We start from the raw sequence: 15179 nt of genomic DNA on the forward strand, positions 1-15179 counted from the left end.
GAGTTTTTGTTCCTGTTCTATGTACTACTTACACACTTGGTTTTGTATAAAAAATAATATACAGTCCAGAGGACAGGAAACTTTTAATGTCAGACTCCATTCGCTCTGATGAGGTATCTTATCACTGGTCAGAGATCCTAGATCCTTTGTTTGCCAGATGCTAATTCACTGTGCAAACGAAGTAGAGTAACTCAGCAGGAGGAGTAGGGAGTCCCTACTGCTTACTACCACCATCCCAGACAACTTTATCTGATGAATGTTGTCCTCTCCAAGAAGGTAGAAGAGATACATTTCAACTGTAGTTTGTGATAAACAGTAGATGGGTATCCCTACATGGGTATCCCACATCTGGCTAAATGCTATAACTACTAGGCAGTCTTCTGACTTCAACATGCTCTGTCATGCAACCAGGACAAGACTGTTGTGTTTTATGCTGAACTTGATCTGACAATTCTTGCTGGCAAATCTCAGTCCATCTGCTCCACCTGTGACAGTTTTGTGAGGGTTTAACAGGGACAAAGCAGCCAATTAGTGCTGCTGTTGCACTGTCTAATACTTCCTTCCTCCTCTTCCTCCAGCCTTCCCTGCCTACGCAGTCTCAGATAGTTATGCCAGTCAGTGCCTCAGGGTTCATGCTCACCACCTCTGCTTGTTAGGAGCCCCTTGGACCTATGTGGTCTGGTTTCTGTTTGATCTCTTCACTGGCCTGTACTCTGGATCGTACTGCTGTTGTTCTTGCTGTCTGGTTCTATCAAGATGTTTGGTGTTTCTTACAACTCTCTTAAATGGATGCCTATTATGGCTTACAACTGCAAACTGGGCTTAACCCCAACCATTATAGCATGCTTTAAACCCTAAATATTATTCAATTTCTAGAAAACAAGCTTACTTTTAAATGCTGGTACATGCAAGGCATTTTCCAAATGTTTTATTTTCTCTACTACATTTAAGGCCATTGACGTCTTGGTACTCAGTGACAAAAGTTTGCACGTGCACACAGACACACACACAAAGGTCTGAAGAATAGATTTTAAAGTCTCTATGTGCAATAAACAACAAAGTCCCAGTTGAAAGGGCCCAGAGTGAAAGCTGAGCTCCCAAATGAATTAGACTAAAAAAGATAACACCCTGAGGCATCTGTATGTCTCAGCATTTAAATTATATCCCTTGAAATATCAGTTTGGACTTGGTGCCAAGAAATGGTTGAAGATCTTTTTCATTAATATACCCAATAGAAGACCAATCTGTTGAAATAGAATGTGTCTCTAATCATTTGTTATAAACATAACATTGTTTTGCTTTATTATGTAATTTTGAATCATCTTGGTACTTCACTGAGGATTTTGGTTTGATGCAAATGCTTTACAGTTTCATGGAATTATATTGTCTTGGTGTTATGCTATGGGAAGAACAGGGAACAAAATAACTTTTTACTTATTAATGGATTATATGATTTCAGAGTTTCTTTAAAAACTGATTTCTCTTTTTGTTTTTAAGGCTTCATCTTGTTAGTGGAGATAGATATATTCTGTTTGAATTTATAGAGGAGACTTCATGACATTATTATAGTGGTGAAAAAATTGTTTTGCAGATTTCACTTTCTTAGCCACTTTACAATTATTGTGTTCTATACCTTCTGTAATTATACATTTAATTTTTTCCTTTTTAGGATTAGTGATTACATGGATTTGACCCCTGTAGACATTGTAGGAAAGAGATGTTATCACTTTATTCATGCTGAAGATGTGGAAGGCATCAGGCATAGTCACTTGGACTGTAAGTACCTCCATTTTTTGTCAAAATAATCTGGTATAACATCAGATTGTTCCTGAGCCAGTATTTACATTTCCTGGCTGGAAGCCTTCATCTTGCAGCTGCTTTTTTTTTATCACAGAATTTCATAGAGGGTAGCTCAAATTTAAGTTTTTGTATCAGTTATTTTCAAGTCTTTCTATAGATACGTAGCATAGTTCACGTATGTGGGAATAAAAAATTGTATTTGTTTTACTAGAGCTTCCAGCAGCTGTTCATGTACATGCTCTGTATGCATTATTTTACTCCCTTAAAGAGGTATTGCTTAGGTGAGGAAAAACCTTTCCTGCACAGAAAATGAACTCCTCTCATTGTTTCTTGTTTGAGTCATAACATAGAGGTCAAAAACTAGCATACTTGGGATTTCACCAGGTTGTTCAGTACAGAACTGAGCTACATCTCCACCAGTGTTGAAACCACCCAGTGCATTTACATTTAAATAGCCTCAGTCCCTGTGGCGTCTAAGTCCCTATTATTTCCACACAGGTAGTATCTGATGATCAGGATGAGGGAAATAGAAGTACAAAAATGTTTCAAGAGACAAATGTTACCAGAGAGCATGTGCATGTGTCTGTGTATGGGGGAAGGGAGGTTCAGCTTGATTCCTTGTAATTAAACTCTTTATATTGCTCTTATTAAAAGCCATAGGGCCTAATTCTTTTCTTGTTGCAATCTGTTGACTTCAGTGATGGTGCTCCTGATTTACGCTGGTACAAAAAGAGACTTAGGCCCATAGTCTCTAGTTTATCTGTGCCTGCAGAGAAGCCAGATAATTCTTTGAAAGTTTCAGGGACTGACTGCATTTATGATTGACTTGTGCATTTATCTCAATTTAAAAGGCCATCTGAAAGCTTCCTCTTACTGATTTGAATAGCTCTGCTGCTCTGACATCTTTATAATGTAGAATTTAGAGAATCCATGCACCATGTCCTGTTAGCATTTACTAGTGAAAGAGTAGCAACCCAAATCCAACTACCTTTATTAAGTTCTTAGAAAACTATACAGTATGATAGTAGACAGTATAAATCTTTGGTCCTTTTGCTTGATCTGCAAAGAGAAATAGGAGAATAACTAACTGGAAAGCAACACAGAAAGGACCACTTCTATGATAATATCTGGCAGCCAACACTAGTATCAAGTTCTGTAAAGCTTTCAAATAGTCCTCCAAATTACTTGCAAGGAAGGTGCATTTAGCATTAGAAGGTTAGGTTAGATCAAATTCTGCAGAAAAAAAATCGACTATCCATAACAGATATCGAACATTTATGGAACGGATAATCTCGGGAGCCATCATGGATCAATTAAAGGTCAACCAGGAGATCAAGCCCAGTCAGCATGGGTTTATGAATGGTAGATCCTGTTTGACAAACCTGATTTCATTCTATGACAAAGTGACCCACTTAGTGGATGAAGGTTAGGCGTTGATGTGGTCTACCTGGACTTCAGTAGAGCCTTTTACACTGTCCCCCACAGCATCCTTGTGAAGAAGCTGCCTGCCCATGGTTTGGAGGGGCATACACTCTGCTGGGTGAAACACTGGCTGGATGGCTGGGCCCAAGGAGTTGTGGTCAGTTACATCCAGTTGGCAGCCAGTCACGAGCGGTGTCCCCCGGGGCTTAGTACTGGGGCCACTTCTGTTCAACATCTTCATTAATGATCTTGATGAGGGGATTGAGTGCACCCTCAGTAAGTCTGCAGATGACACCAAGTTGGGAGGGAGTGTTGATCTGCTGGAGACTAGACTAAGGCTCTACAGAGGGACCTGGATAGACTGGATTGATGGGCCAAGGTTAACTGTATGAGTTTCAATAGGGCCAAGTGTCGAGTCCTGCACTTTGGTCACAACAACCCCAGGCAACCCTACATGCCTGGGGAGGAGTGGCTGGAAAGCTGCCTGACAGAAAGGGGCCTTGGTGTGCTGATGGACAGTCGGCTGAATATGAGCCAGCAGTGTGCCCAGGTGGCCAAGAAGGCCAATGGCATCCTGGCTTGGATCAGGAATGGTGTGGTGAGCCCGACTAGGGAAGTAATCCTGCCCCTGTACTGAGCACTGGTGAGGCCTCACCTCAAGTACTGTGTTCAGTTTTGAGTGCCTCAGTACAGAAAGGACATTGAGGTGCTGGAGCAGGTCCAAAGAAGGGCAACAAGGCTGGTGAAGGGCTTGGAGAATATGCCCTATGAAGAGAGACTAAAGGAACTGAGGCTGTTTAGTATGGGGAAAAGGAGGCTGAGGGGAGACCTCATTGCTCTCTTCAAATACCTGAAAGGTGATTGCAGTGAGAGCGGGGCTGGTCTCATCTCACTGATGACAGGTGACAGGACAAGGGGAAAGGGCCTCAAATTGCACCAGGGGAGGTTCAGGATGGATATCAGGAAAAAGTTCTTTACAGAAAGGGTTGCTAAGCACTGGAACAGGCTCCCCAGTGAGGTGGTTGAGTCACCGTCCCTGAATGTGTTTAAAAAACATTTGGATGTGGTGCTCAGGGACATGATTTAGAAGTGGGTTGTTAGAGTTAGGGTAGTATGGTTAGGTTGTGGTTGGACTTGATGATCTTGAAGGTCTTTTCCAACCTGAGCAATTCTGTGATTCTATAATGATAAACAAATGGCCATTTTGCATCATTTACATTTGGAAGTTTTAATAATATCCACAAGGATATGGCAGTTGATAAAAATGAAGGAACAAACTGAGAAACTTACTGGGTTTTCTTGAAACTGGAAGTCAAAAACTGACAAGTTGCTTTTCCACTACATTATCTGACCAAGGAAATAAAAGATATTTATGACTCAGACTTACCATACCACCTGGCAGAGATGAACATCCCATTTGAAAAAGACCTTAATCTTCTGAATGACCACTTCTCTCTGAAATAGAATATGCTTTATGAAACATTCATCTTCAGAAAACTTAGAGACTTCTTATTCAGACAGTGTAAGTGCAGTGTGGTTTAGTGTATGAGCACTGGGCAAGGACTCAGGAGACCCCAGAGATTGCTTCACATCGCTGTAGATGTTTCTGCTCTCACTGTACGTCTGACTTTAGCTGACTAAATTACAAGCTTTATAAACAGAGGGAATCCCTCCCATTACCAGCACCCAACACAGCAGAGTTCCAAACTTGCTGTGTAACTACAGCAAAATTATTGTTGCTAGGCTCAATTTTTTCAGTAGGTGAGGCCAGTTAGTTAGATCTTTTATATACAGGTGTTCTCTTGGCATATAGAAACAGGATGTTCATGAAATCATTCATGCTGGAAGGGACTCTGGAACATCATCTAAATCAAAATTGATTCAAAGCAATTTTTTTAGATCTCTGGCTAGCTGGTCTTGAAAGTCTTCAAGGACAGGTATGCTGTAACTTCTCTGAGCAGCCTGTTCCAACTACCCTTAATAAGGGCTTAATTATAATCACAGTGATTTTTTCCATCTGTCCAGTTATAATTTCCCTGTTTTGATTGTGCAGTTCTTAGCTGCATCTTAGCAGTAGCTCCCCTGCAGGTATACTGTTTGGTCTCCCAAAGCCACTTCTTCTTCAGATCAAGCAAACCTCTCCCTGCAGGACAAGTGCTCCAGCTTCTAACATCTTGATGGCCCTCTGTTGAGCTCACTGAAGTTTGTCACTGTCTTGCCTGTACTGGAGAGCCCAAATTTTTTCCAGCTGCAGACTAGAAAGGGTCAAGTAAAGGGAAATAATGACTTTCTGTGATCTACTGGTTATTTCCTTTTGTACAGCCTATAAAGCACACTACTAGTTTGTGCTTAGCCTGCTGTCCATCAGGAGCATGAGGTCCTTTTCAGCAAAGCAGCTACCTACTCAGTCAGTTCACAGCCTGTACCATTACAGAGAGTCAGTCCATCCCAGGTACAGGACTTTGCTTTTGTCTTTTCATGTTGTTCAGAATCATGCTCTGGATGAACAATCTTGAAGTTTAAATTAGTCTTGGGAATAGCTCAGTAAGTGTACTTGCTCATTATAACAGCTGCAAAGGCTGAAGTGATGCCCAAAGAGATGCTTGATTTTTCTAGCATTTGGAAAAGTACTTTGCAGAAATGCCAAGGGAAAGAAATTACAGAACTCAGAAATATTTCATAGCAGGTTTTCCATCACAGAAAATCAAGTTTAAACCAAACTAGAAAGATAAAATCCTCCTGTTTCAGTAAATAAGTAAATAAATAAGAGCTAAAATTCAAGAACCTGCAGACACTGGCTGTAGAAGGTAAGAGACAGCAGAACTGTAGTTCCCCTAAATAGACAAGGCAGGAGGTTTGTCAGTCCTACGCGGAATATAATTGCTTGATATGGATAAAAAGCAGTATTATACAATGTTTTAAAGAGGAGCTGGAAGCTAAAGTATCAGTTAGAAGGCCCTGTGAAAAAGTAAATACAGGACTTGAGAAAGCATCACTCTGAAAAGGATGTGTTTGGTGGATGACTACAGGGAGTGTATACAAATCTGATAGCTTCTTAAAGGAGAGAAAATAGTTTTTAAAGATTAAAACAAGAATCTTAAATTGCAGTGGTAGATCTAAGGATAAAAAGAAACACAAAACTGTTACTCTTGCCTATTCATTGACAAAATATAGCAAAAAAAAAAATGGAAAAATAAGATGAGTACATGCTGCCTTCTCTTCCGGGTTATTCAAAGGCATCAAAGAGGAAAACAAGCAAAGAAGAAAATGCTGCACAAAATCATACAAAAAAAAAAAAAAAAAGAGAGCTGTTGATGGCTTCAGATCATAGCAGCCCATTAGAAACTCTGAAAAACAGGCCTTGGTAACTCTAACTCAGATAAAAGAAGACGAAAGACATTTCAAGAATGTGACAATAATACGTGTAATGGTGAAGAAGGTCCACAGAACTACAACAGTAACAGCAATCTTTTGTAACTACAACAGTAACAGCAATCTTTTGTAAGGGAACTGCTGCCCTAATTAAAGGTCAGTTACAGACAGTGGAAAATCTTTCATGGCTTCAGTGGACATGGGGATTATGTCTTAAAAAAGCAAATTTATATAGATCAAAGTCCTAACCCTGATGAAGTAAACAGCAAAAACTCCAGTAGGTTCAGTGGAGTCTAAATTTCTGCTTTTGAGAGTTATGTTAGTTACAGCTTAATGAGACCTCACCTGGAGTACTGTGTCCAGATGTGGAGTCCTCAGTACAGGAGAGACATGGACAAAAGGGCAAGAAGGAGGATCCAGGATACTAGGGGCCAGTCAGCCTCACCTGCATCCCTGGAAAGGTGATGAAACAGCTTGTTCTGGATGCCATCTCCAGGCAATTGGAAGAGAAGAAGGTTATCAGGAGTAGTCAGCATGGGTTCAGCAGGGGGAGGTCATGCTCAACCAACCTGGTAACGTTCTATGGTGGCATCACTGGCTGGGTGGATGAGGGGAGAGCAGTGGATGTAGTCTACCTTGATTTCAGCAAGGCATTTGATACTGTCTCTCACAACATCCTTATAACAAAGCTGAGAAAGTATGGGATAGATGAGTGGACAGTGAGGTGGGTTGAGAACTGGCTGACTGGCTGAGCTCAGAGGGTTGCGATCGGCAGCACGGAGTCTGGTTGGAGGCCTGTATCTAGCGGTGTTTCCCAGGGGTCAGTGCTGGGTCCGGTCTTGTTCAGCATCTTTATCGATCACCTTGATGAGGGGATAGTGTCCACCCTCAGCAAGTTTGCTGATGATACAAAGCTGAGAGGAATGGCTGACACACCAAAAGGCTGTGCTGCCATTCAGCGAGACCTGGACAGGCTGGAGAGCTGGGCAGCAAGAAACCAGATGAGGTTTAACAAGAACAGGTGTAGAGGCTTGCACCTAGGGAGGAAGAACTGCATGCACCAGTACAGACTGGGGGGTGACCTGCTGGAGACAAGCTCTGCAGAGAGGGACCCGGGGTTCCTGGTGGACAACAGGTTGGCCATGAGCCAGGAGTGTGCCCTGGTGGCCAAGAAGGCCAATGGCATCCTGGGGTGCATTAAAAAGAGTGTGGCCAGCAGGTCGAGGGAGGTGATCCTCCCCCTCTGCTCTGCCCTGGCCAGGCCTCACCTGGAGTATTGTATCCAGTTCTGGGCTCCTTGGTACAAAAAGACAGGGATCTCCTGGAAAGAATCCAGCAGAGGGCCACAAAGAAGATAAAGGGCCTGGAGCACCTCTCTGATGAGGAAAGGCTGAGCAACATGGGTCTGTTCAGCCTTGAGAAAAGAACACTCAGAGGGGATCTGATTAATGTCTATAAATATCTAAGGTGAGGGAGGCAAAGGGACAAGGCCAGACTCTTTTCAGTGGTGTGTGGCGATAGGACAAGGGGAAACGGGCACAAACTATGCACAGAAAGTTCCACACAAACGTGTGTAAGAACTTCTTCACAGTGAGAGTGACGGAGCACTGGAACAGGCTGCCCAGGGGGGTTGTGGGGTCTCCTTCTCTGGAGACGTTCAAGACCTGCCTGGATGCCTATCTGTGCAACCTGGTCTAGGGAGTCTGCTTTGGCAGGACGGTTGGACTAGATGATCTCTAGAAGTCCCTTCCAGCTCCTACAATTCTGTGATTCTGTGACCTGTTGTTAGACTGAATCCAGAGGAGGGGCACAAAAATGAGCCATGGTATGGAACGCCTCCCCTGTGAGGACAGGCTGAGAGAGCTGAGGATCTTCAGGAGAAGAGAAGGCCCTGATGAGACCTCATAGTGGCCTTTATAGGGGGGCTATAAGAAGGAAGAGACGGACTCTTTCATAGATTTTTTGTTGTGTCGGGACATGGGAAAATGATTTCAAACTAAAAGAAGATGGATTTAGGTTGGATATAAGAAGAAAGTTTTTTACAGTAACAGTGATGAGGCAGTGGAACAGGTTGCCCAGGGGGGTGGTGGATGCCCCATTCTTGGAGACATTCATGGTCAGGCTGGATGGAGCTCTGAGCACCCTGATCTAGCTGTAGGTGTCCCTGTTCATGGCAGGAGAATGGGACTAGAGGACCTTTAAAGATCTCTTCCAACTCAAAAGATTCTATGATTCTAAGATTCCAATGCCCTTGCGGATTAGTAAAATAACACTTATACCCTTCCTCTACATGTTCCTGCATATATTCCAGCACAATAATATGTGGTAATGATCCACAAATTACTGAAGCAAAAGCTTTTTTCAAATACAAATACAAAGGGATATTGTTTCTGTCTTGTTTCATTCAAGCCAATTGGTTGGTATTACAATTCCACCTTATTAATGTATTTCCCATTCTGTAAGACTTCATGGTTTCAGAAGTTAGGGAAACTTCTCATTTGTTAATCTTTGATACGTTTATTGAGTAAATTGCCTGTAGAATCCTGACAGATACCACTTACTTATCATAAATCAAGTCTCTCTCTGAGAGTATAGTTACAACATGCTGTAGTCTAACAGCCTGTACACAGTCCAACATCACAACATATCTCATGGCTCAGCTGACATCCCACAACTGGCTTAGCTGCAATGACTTGTGTTTGAATATGAGCTCTCAAAAACTGCGAGTCTGGCCATAGCCTGGCTCAGATACCATCCCTAATCCTACCTATGCGTAACACAGTTCTTTGTTAGAATGCATGGCATGAAAGTGTAGAAGCTGAATGGTTTACACTGCGTAGTTAAACATCTAGAACTAACACACCAAGAAGACCCCTTATAACCCTAGTTCTAATTTAGCACTTTTAAGAACGGAAGAGGTGGTAGGCTCCTCTCTTCCTACTTACCTCTCCCTAGAAACATTGCAGGGCTGAACTTCATATCAAGCAAAGGGAAGCCTTGAGTCTCTGAGTGCGTAGAATTGTCCTTGTTTCAATGATAAGAAAGCATCCATCATATAAAAGATGGCAGGATATATTTTATGTCAAATCAATATCAGAAATCAAGCAAATGAATAAAATTACTGATGTATCAGATCTTAACACTGTCTGTAAAGTTCAGCAAGGGTAATCAATGCTGTCCCATGGATTGAAATACTATGCATATGTACTTCTCTTTGGTTGCCACTGTTGTACAAAGATCTATAACTACCTTTCTGATTTAAGAAGCAAATATGCTGGTGTCATATACTATAGGAGAACATGTTCCATTTAACTGAAAAAATTAATGATCTTCACTGAAAAGTAACTTCAAGTATTTGCTGTTGCAGTTCAAGGAAGATCATTAAGAATGCTGCAAAGATATATAAAAGTCTAGACCACCAAAACCAGCCGTGACTATACTTTTGGACGAATATAGAACAATGTGCCATCGTTTGAAAATGAATACACTGCTTGTAAAAGCACTGTCAAAAGTATATATTGGTATATAATACATGCTTTTTCATTTTGGAATCTTAATTGAGGTCTAAATTCAGAAACCTGACACTAACAAAAAAGATACTTGTTGTTCTCTGCTATCACATAGAAGATATCATCCTATTCTTTCAGGATTTGATTTACAGCTATAAGAAATACAATTCCTCAGGAACAGTGAGCCAGGGCAGTTCATTTCCCATAAAGCAAAGGTCTCTGATGAGTATGTTTCGTAGCGTTCCCTTTGATCTACTTTATCTGGTTTTCAGTGGTTAGAATAATCCAGTCTTTCTGGAAATAAAATGCTGCACATTCACCTTTTTCATGGCTCCCCTGTTTTTCAAGGGGTATTACCCCCTCAGTTTGCTTTTGAATAAGTAATATATTCATTATTTCTTTTATTTATGTTCAGTAGAAAGATCCTATTGCTGTACAAAATATTGCTTAGTGCTTTAGCCTACCAGCTGTAGTTGAACTAACCCTTTTAACTTGTGCACATCAGTTATACTTTTTTTTATTCTCTTAATAACCTCAAACACATGAAAAACAAATAGAATGAGTTGATAATTTCTAACAGTAAAATACACTTCAGATATTTTGCTATCATGCTGTGGAATAACTCTGCAATGTCAAGTAGCACACAATTAGTAAAACTGTAGGGGGAAAAAAAGAAGTGTTTTGATCCTGAGGAATTTTTTATCCTAATCAGATCGAAATTTCAATGCTCTTGTAGTGCTTAATATCTTCAATCACCAAAAAAAAAATCAAACTGATTCCAATGTCAGGTTTTGCATTCTGGGACTAAAATAAAATGCTAAAATATACAAATGAATCTCATGTTTGTACAAGTTTATTATCATCACTAAAAAGCAAGATTGATTCTAAATTAGCTTGATAGAATGTCTGGCATTTAGCTAATTCTTAAACCAAACCCGCCTGGCATCCTGATGACAGTCTAGTGTCTCTCTTTGTCAAAGTATTGTGCAATCTTCCTCTCTGTCTATACCAGGCCAGCAAATATTTCTGCATTGCAGACCACCATCCTTATGACCTTTTGATTGGAGATGGTGATGATAGAACAAGGTGAGGGAACAAGAGAGAAGAAAATGGAAGAAACTGAAACATGTAAAGAAGACATTTTTTGATTCACACTAGGAAAAGCGTGAAAATTGAATTTGTTTTCAGCCCATACCTAGTGTTTGTTTTTTCAGAACTAATGAATCACACAAGCTTAGAAACTAACCAAGAGTATGTATATTTGATATCTTTTAGCCATGTTCTGAAATCCTCTAACTCTAGCATTTACTCTTGCAAATGTTTCTTTCAGTTACGCTGATCTGCCTAGCTCACTTTCTTTTTCTGCTCTCTGATTAATGTCAGTTACTTTAGAAGAAGGCGGAAAGCACTCTGTGATTTTCAGTTATGAATGTTGCATTCTCTTTTTCTCTGTACTACACTATTTATTCAAGGTTTATTCACTGCTTAAAAGATAAGAATTTATACCACTGTCTAAATTTCTGTTTGTGGAGCAGGCCTGGTACTATTGTTATATAGAGTATTCTAATTATCCATTTAAATATTCAGATATCTCAAGCCTCCATAAATTTTTAATTTTTATAGTATCTTATTGCTAAGTTTTTCACGTGCTAGTTGTATACTACTAGGCAAATGTTTTTTGTATGTAACATATATTAGAGTATTCATCAGAAGCATCAGGTTTCTTAGATAGTAAAATGGAGAACTTACAATGCTAAAACTTTGTTGTTTAAACCATTGTCTGCTGTACTTCCTATTTCCTTATTGCAGAATATTGCCTTCTCTAGCTTAGCAATATACAATTATTTTGCAAGATGCCTCAACTATAGTTTCCATCAATAACTATTTTACTTAATTCCTGGTGTTACTTCATCTTCAAATTAAATCCGACTGTTTGTTGCAGTACTGATTGTATGTCCTCATTTCAGTTTGTAGGCTCTCCATTGTAAGCCTTTCATAGCTCACTTTTTATTCCCACAGTCGACCATTAGTCAGTGTAAATATCCTGCCTGCTTAACTAATGCTAAATGGCCTCCACACATTTGTCACTTGCCACAAAAACAAAGGGAGAAAAGTGAACTGTGTATGAAAGTGTACTCAGGAGATTTTTTCATGGAGAGGAAAATTGCAAAAGAGCCAGGAAAAGAAAGTTTGGTAGATATGCCAAGTATTGTCCAAGGCAAGCTGAAAGACTTTTCAGAAATCTGCTTTTACTTCCAGATTTGAAATCTTTTTCAAGCTTCAAATATAAATTGAATTTTCATTTGGAGCCACTGTAATGTGCATCTATCCTCATGCACTGGTCAGTTGAAACGTACGCCTAGCCTCTTCTACTTGCACATTACAAATGCATGTAGGGCTGGCTTTGTACGTACAGCTACTGCACTAAGGGGCCACAGAATGAAGGCTAGCTTCTGACTTCTGTTGGGTTCCTTTGATTTGCTAGTTACTCCCTTAGTCATTTTCTTTATTTTTTTCTAAAGCTTTTTGTGCTCAAAATTTCCAACCCATTGATGAATTTATGCTTCTTTGATATTCATGCTATGATATATTGCAGAACCACATGGTGAATTGCAAGGCTGTGGGACTATCTAAGAATATAGGAATATATAAGATTTTATAATGCATCTCCAGCAGCATTACCTTCACTCTGTCCACTACTCTATTTTTGACATCGCTTGTGCTACCCACCAGCTGGCTGCACCTCTATAAATATATGCCATTTAAAAAAGGAAGGGGAAAAGTACTTACAGTCACATACCCTTTACTTTGACTGCTGAGATTTGCTCCAAGATTATTGAGGCTAAAAACGTGCATTACTTTATAATGTAAGTTAGAAGCAGAGTGAGCATTGCTCCGTTGAAAATCCAGGGACAATGTAAGGTTTTTTTGTAGCTTCCTAGGCTGTGAAATACTGCATCCTGACATGTAACTATGCTAATATATGAAAAGGCTGTTACAGATCTTTCTAGAGTTCTAGAAGTACATTAGCGCTACGTTTCTCTTTTTTTCCATCTTCTTTTTTCTTTTTCAAAGGTCTGGGCAGTTGACCTACTGTCTCTGAGGGAGACAGTTTCCAAAATCAGAAGGGTATGAAAAGAGTATCAGTAAAATCAGATATGTGATAGTGTGGCAGTAGAACTTATTAGCGCTCCTTTAAAAGAACCTGCATAAATCACCTGTGGTCTTGCTATCCATGAGTGATATGGCCAGTGGTGGATCAATATGGTTTTTTGATATCTGGTAACTTACAAAGCAAGAAGGCTGATGTCTGGGACTTTGGCCCAGTGAGGTTTTTGGGAATGCCCTGCCAAAAATCTGAAGCCTTTGTACCTAACCTGCACAGACTGTTAGGCATTGGTTCTGAGATCATAAGAAACTGACTTATTTAGACATTAATTTATTTATATTTTATATGGATTTGGGGGTAAGGGAAGAGCAGTGCTAAGCTGTCTTTGTAAGGCTTGCAGTTTTGTTGGGATTTTTAATGATTATTATTCTTTTTACAAGTGATCTGGTTTAGAAGGGACACTATGCTATAAATATGCCTTATGTCATTCACTGCCAATAGTGAGATGATGGTAAATCTTCGTGGTTTTAAAGGCATTTTAACATTCAGTTGTGCGTGCCACCATGGCACTGTGCACTGGATCTCTCTCCTCCAGTGTTTAAGCTGAGAAAACCATCCTCATTTTGCTCAGTACAAGCATCCGTACAGAGACTCAACCCATAAATGAAAGCACGTTTAAAAGGATAGTATCCCTTCTCTCAAGACAGGCCATCTTTAATGTATGAAATTCAAAAAGAAAATTAATATAGTTGCCCCTCTGCTTCTGTATTTTGATCAGCCTCTGTGAAACTTCTGTTTCTTTTCCTATTTGTAGGAGATATAGCTGTGTATAGTTCACTGATAAATTTGGCATGGAAAGGGTTATGTTCTAAAGTCATTAATCTTACATAGATTTTTCATATGATGGACATTAATATTAGTGGAGAGATGGAGAACAGATTTAAGCTTCTTGAGCAAGCAGGGCCAAATTTCTCCTCTGATGTTGCATTTTAGTAGCTGAAGGCAAAATTTGGATCTGGGATTTCATTTTCCCCTCCAGTTTGAACAGACAGAGTTCATTAATGATAATGGAAGTTCTGTCTGAAGTTGGTGTTCAAAGCAGGCTTGGGTTTCTAAAGGACCGTTTCAATATTAGCAGAAGGAAATCACTTTGTGGTAGGATTGAAGTTTTAGAAGTCACAGGGAGATAGACAAATCACACGGGAGAGGAAAAGTTAAGAATGGGAAAAGAAAACCTAGAGAATCCTAGGTAGAAAAAAATCTGGAGTTCATTTTTTCAATCCATTTTATTATTAAAGAAATATAGTTTGTTTACATAATTTATATTTGTATGAACAAGAGAAGAGTTTTCTGATATGCACACCGTAAGCTGCTACAAAACAGTGCATCTAGTGATACACTGAATTAGATCTTATGATTCTGTCATTAGATTTGTTCAATACCCACATAATATATTTGAAAATAAACATCCTACCTGGCATGATATATTCTTGGCAACAGTTATTGTAAAACATATGTTTTCATGATAAGTAAACAATTTTAAGTGATGGACCATGTGTAAATGGTGTGTAATAGCCATCAGGTAAGGAGGACGGGAAAAAAAAGTTCAGTTTTTATAAATGGTTGATTACAGTCTTGAGCAGAGGTTTGGTTTTGCTTTATTTTCCCAGTGAGGTTGTTAATCCATATTTTTGCCTAATTTGTCAGGTATTTAAGTATGTAGCATCCTCATGCTGGATGATTTAGCAATATTCCATACTGCAGAAGTAAGCAATTAATCAATTGCCATGCACAGCATTTTTAGAATGAATGTGTATGCTTAAAACGATTTCATGTGAATGGAGAAGTTAGGTGGGAGTTTTCGTACCAGTATATACAGTTTTCCTTCAGGAATAGAAACTGCTATTTCCTGCTTGACTTTGGAAAAGATGAATGTATGTTCAGAGATAAGCAGGTATTACTGCATA

General features: G+C 39.7%; 1 protein-coding gene across 2 annotated transcripts in view; it reads left to right on the forward strand.

The window, feature by feature from the left end:
• The window catches only part of NPAS3 (neuronal PAS domain protein 3), a 629619-nt gene that overhangs the window by 598897 nt on the left and 15543 nt on the right, over positions 1 to 15179 (forward strand). For both annotated transcript variants that reach the window (XM_021402757.1, XM_021402758.1), the window contains one exon: positions 1670 to 1776. In XM_021402757.1, the coding sequence (XP_021258432.1) occupies positions 1670 to 1776 (107 nt within the window). The remainder of the gene's footprint in view (positions 1 to 1669; positions 1777 to 15179) is intronic.

Source organism: Numida meleagris, chromosome 6, assembly GCF_002078875.1.
Source record: "Numida meleagris isolate 19003 breed g44 Domestic line chromosome 6, NumMel1.0, whole genome shotgun sequence".
Taxonomy (NCBI): domain Eukaryota; kingdom Metazoa; phylum Chordata; class Aves; order Galliformes; family Numididae; genus Numida; species Numida meleagris.